At 38.6% G+C, this 2,285-nt stretch overlaps 1 protein-coding gene across 1 annotated transcript; it reads right to left on the minus strand.

Annotated features, from left to right (window-relative positions):
* Window positions 1-1,985, minus strand: LOC132185357 (ankyrin repeat-containing protein At2g01680-like). The gene is made up of 2 exons (XM_059599141.1): window positions 1,392-1,985; window positions 1-948 (listed from the first exon to the last, which is right to left on the minus strand). Exons 1-2 carry the CDS (start codon window positions 1,983-1,985, stop codon window positions 1-3), a joined length of 1,542 nt encoding a protein of 513 aa, XP_059455124.1.
* Between the last annotated feature and the right edge of the window lie 300 nt (window positions 1,986-2,285).

Below are 2,285 nucleotides of genomic sequence, written 5' to 3' on the forward strand. Positions count from 1 at the left end.
TTAGACGTTAGCCTGGTCTTCTGTTGGACTCCTTAACTTGTGTATGCAATTGCGAAACATCTTCAACATCCAATAGATTAGCAGGAGAATTAAGTGAATGAACTTTTTCACCATCCAATAGAGTAGGCGAATTATGTGAAACAACTTCTTCACCATCCAATGGAGTAGGCGAATTATGTGAATCACAACAGCAATTACAACCATTCCCATCCAAATATATACTAACTTCAAGGCCATCGAACTAATTTTTTGATAAATATATATCGAGGTTAGCATAGCCACTACCTTAATATAGGTAAGTGTCATGGACGCAACTGAGGTAAGCATGGCAGATGTCAAAAGCCATATTAAGAAATTGCTCCTAATAGGAAATCCAGTAATAACCAAAAGTATAACGCACAAAGATGCAAAGAACGAGATGCTATTGCAATATAAGAACACTAGGTAGCCATCTGGATCAGAATAAGATAAAACTGCTTGGCCGGCTAGACATATATGATCTTCGCTACAAGCGAAACCATCGGTGGAATTGGATGTATCTTGTTGCCAAACGCCACCTGGTGGGCTGATACCAGCTTGAAAAGCCATGGTTGCTATGACAGTAGCCACTATCATCAATGTGCCACGTGTTTCCTCCATCCAATTTCCTTGGCGCTTCAAGCGTTTACCTAATGACGAAAGAACACACCCCCACCATCTCCTAAACCCTGATTGAGATTGTAGTGCTTCATCAACACTAGTACCACTCGGTGTCGGTGGTAGGGAAGAATTTAGACTCTTTGATCGTCTCACGCCAGCTTCCTTTAGAATTTTTTGGATTTCAAAACATTTAAAATCTCTTGAACAGACGTCACAGGCCTCTAAGATATCTGAAGCTGTGTAACCAAGCTTGTTTGTGGCATTAGCCTCTCTTTTAATTGCAGGTATTGAAAGTAGGTATTTAATGGCCTGCGCAAACAGAACATTCTATTGACCAATAACTCTGGAAACTCTAAAAGCACTTCCACAAAAAGAAACCCAAATAAATTTAATTCAACCACATTGAATGATATTTATTCGGTTATTTATTATGTATCTCTTTCCATGATCTTTAGAAGAACCACATGAAACGAAAGGGTTTTTCTATTTTTGGTGGGCATGTATGACAACATTGTGATTCTTGCTTCTTCTTTTTTTCTTTTTTTTTTTTCCCCCTTAACATACGAATATATCTTCACCAATTTACAATTTTAGTCCTACTTTATGAATGCAAAACAAACTAACGAAAAAAGGAAGGAGAAAAGAGAAGACGATCTCAAATAAATTCATAGACGCGGACAGTGTGCTACTTTATATATCACTAGAAAGAAATATCTATTATAAGAGACTAGTAATAGATATTTTTAACACACCTTCATTTGCTTGAGCATCACAGCTAAATGCAAAATGGAGTTGCCATCATGGTCTTTGGAATTGAGGAGTTCATTGCAATCAGCCCACTTCACTAGCCATTCTAGAGCATCCTGCTGATTATATTGAACACACAAGTGCAATACACTTCCACCATTGAGATTCTTCTGTATAGACTCTGGTTGAACTCTAATTAACTCTTCAATGATCTCTATTCGTCCTCTCATTACAGCAAAGTGGAGAGGAATTCTCTCATGCTGATCAAAAGCTAAGCAAACAGTTGTATTTGCTTGCAACAACGCTTTTACTATCTCAGTGTGACCCTCAGCGGAAGCCAAGTGAAGCGGGGTTCGTCCTAGCGAATCCACCTCTTTTGTAAGTGTAGGTTTCTTCCTAAGAATAAGTCTACTAATTTCAAGGTGGCCATGCAAAGCGGCTAAGTGTAAGGGGGTCTCACTAAAGGATGTGAGTGAAACTCTATCAAGAATGCGAACATCCCTTTGGATCAAAGTGGTCAAGGTGTTTACACACCCATTCCGTGAGGCTTCATAGAGTTCTGCAATCATTTTCTCTTCTTCAACAAGCCTTCTATCCATCCTTCACCTGTGAATGTGAAAACTGAAGAAACTCCAACCAAAGGAGGAACCAGAGGAACTTCAAGTCGGAAACTTTTCTTAATCTGGGTTTTTGGCCTTCCATGCTTTTTTCTCACCCACGTGATTTTATGCTGGTTACCGTGTGGACTTTGTGGAAGGGTGGGACAAGGAAAAAGGTAAAAATAAAATTACCAAAATGGGTCGTTGAAAATAAATAAAATATTTGAATATTAAATTTTATTTTATTTTTTTTTGACATGTCCACACAAGAGGGGGAGGAGGGATTCGAACTAGTGACCT

The sequence above is a fragment of the Corylus avellana genome, chromosome ca6 (assembly GCF_901000735.1).
Source record: "Corylus avellana chromosome ca6, CavTom2PMs-1.0".
Taxonomy (NCBI): domain Eukaryota; kingdom Viridiplantae; phylum Streptophyta; class Magnoliopsida; order Fagales; family Betulaceae; genus Corylus; species Corylus avellana.

Coding starts and splice junctions, on each gene's coding strand:
- LOC132185357 (XM_059599141.1), bottom strand. CDS start 1,985: ATGGATAGAAGGCTTGTTGAAGAAGAGAAAATGATTGCAGAACTCTAT. Junction 949..1,391: donor TGATGCTCAAGCAAATGAAG/GTGTGTTAAAAA, acceptor CTGTTTGCGCAG/GCCATTAAATACCTACTTTC.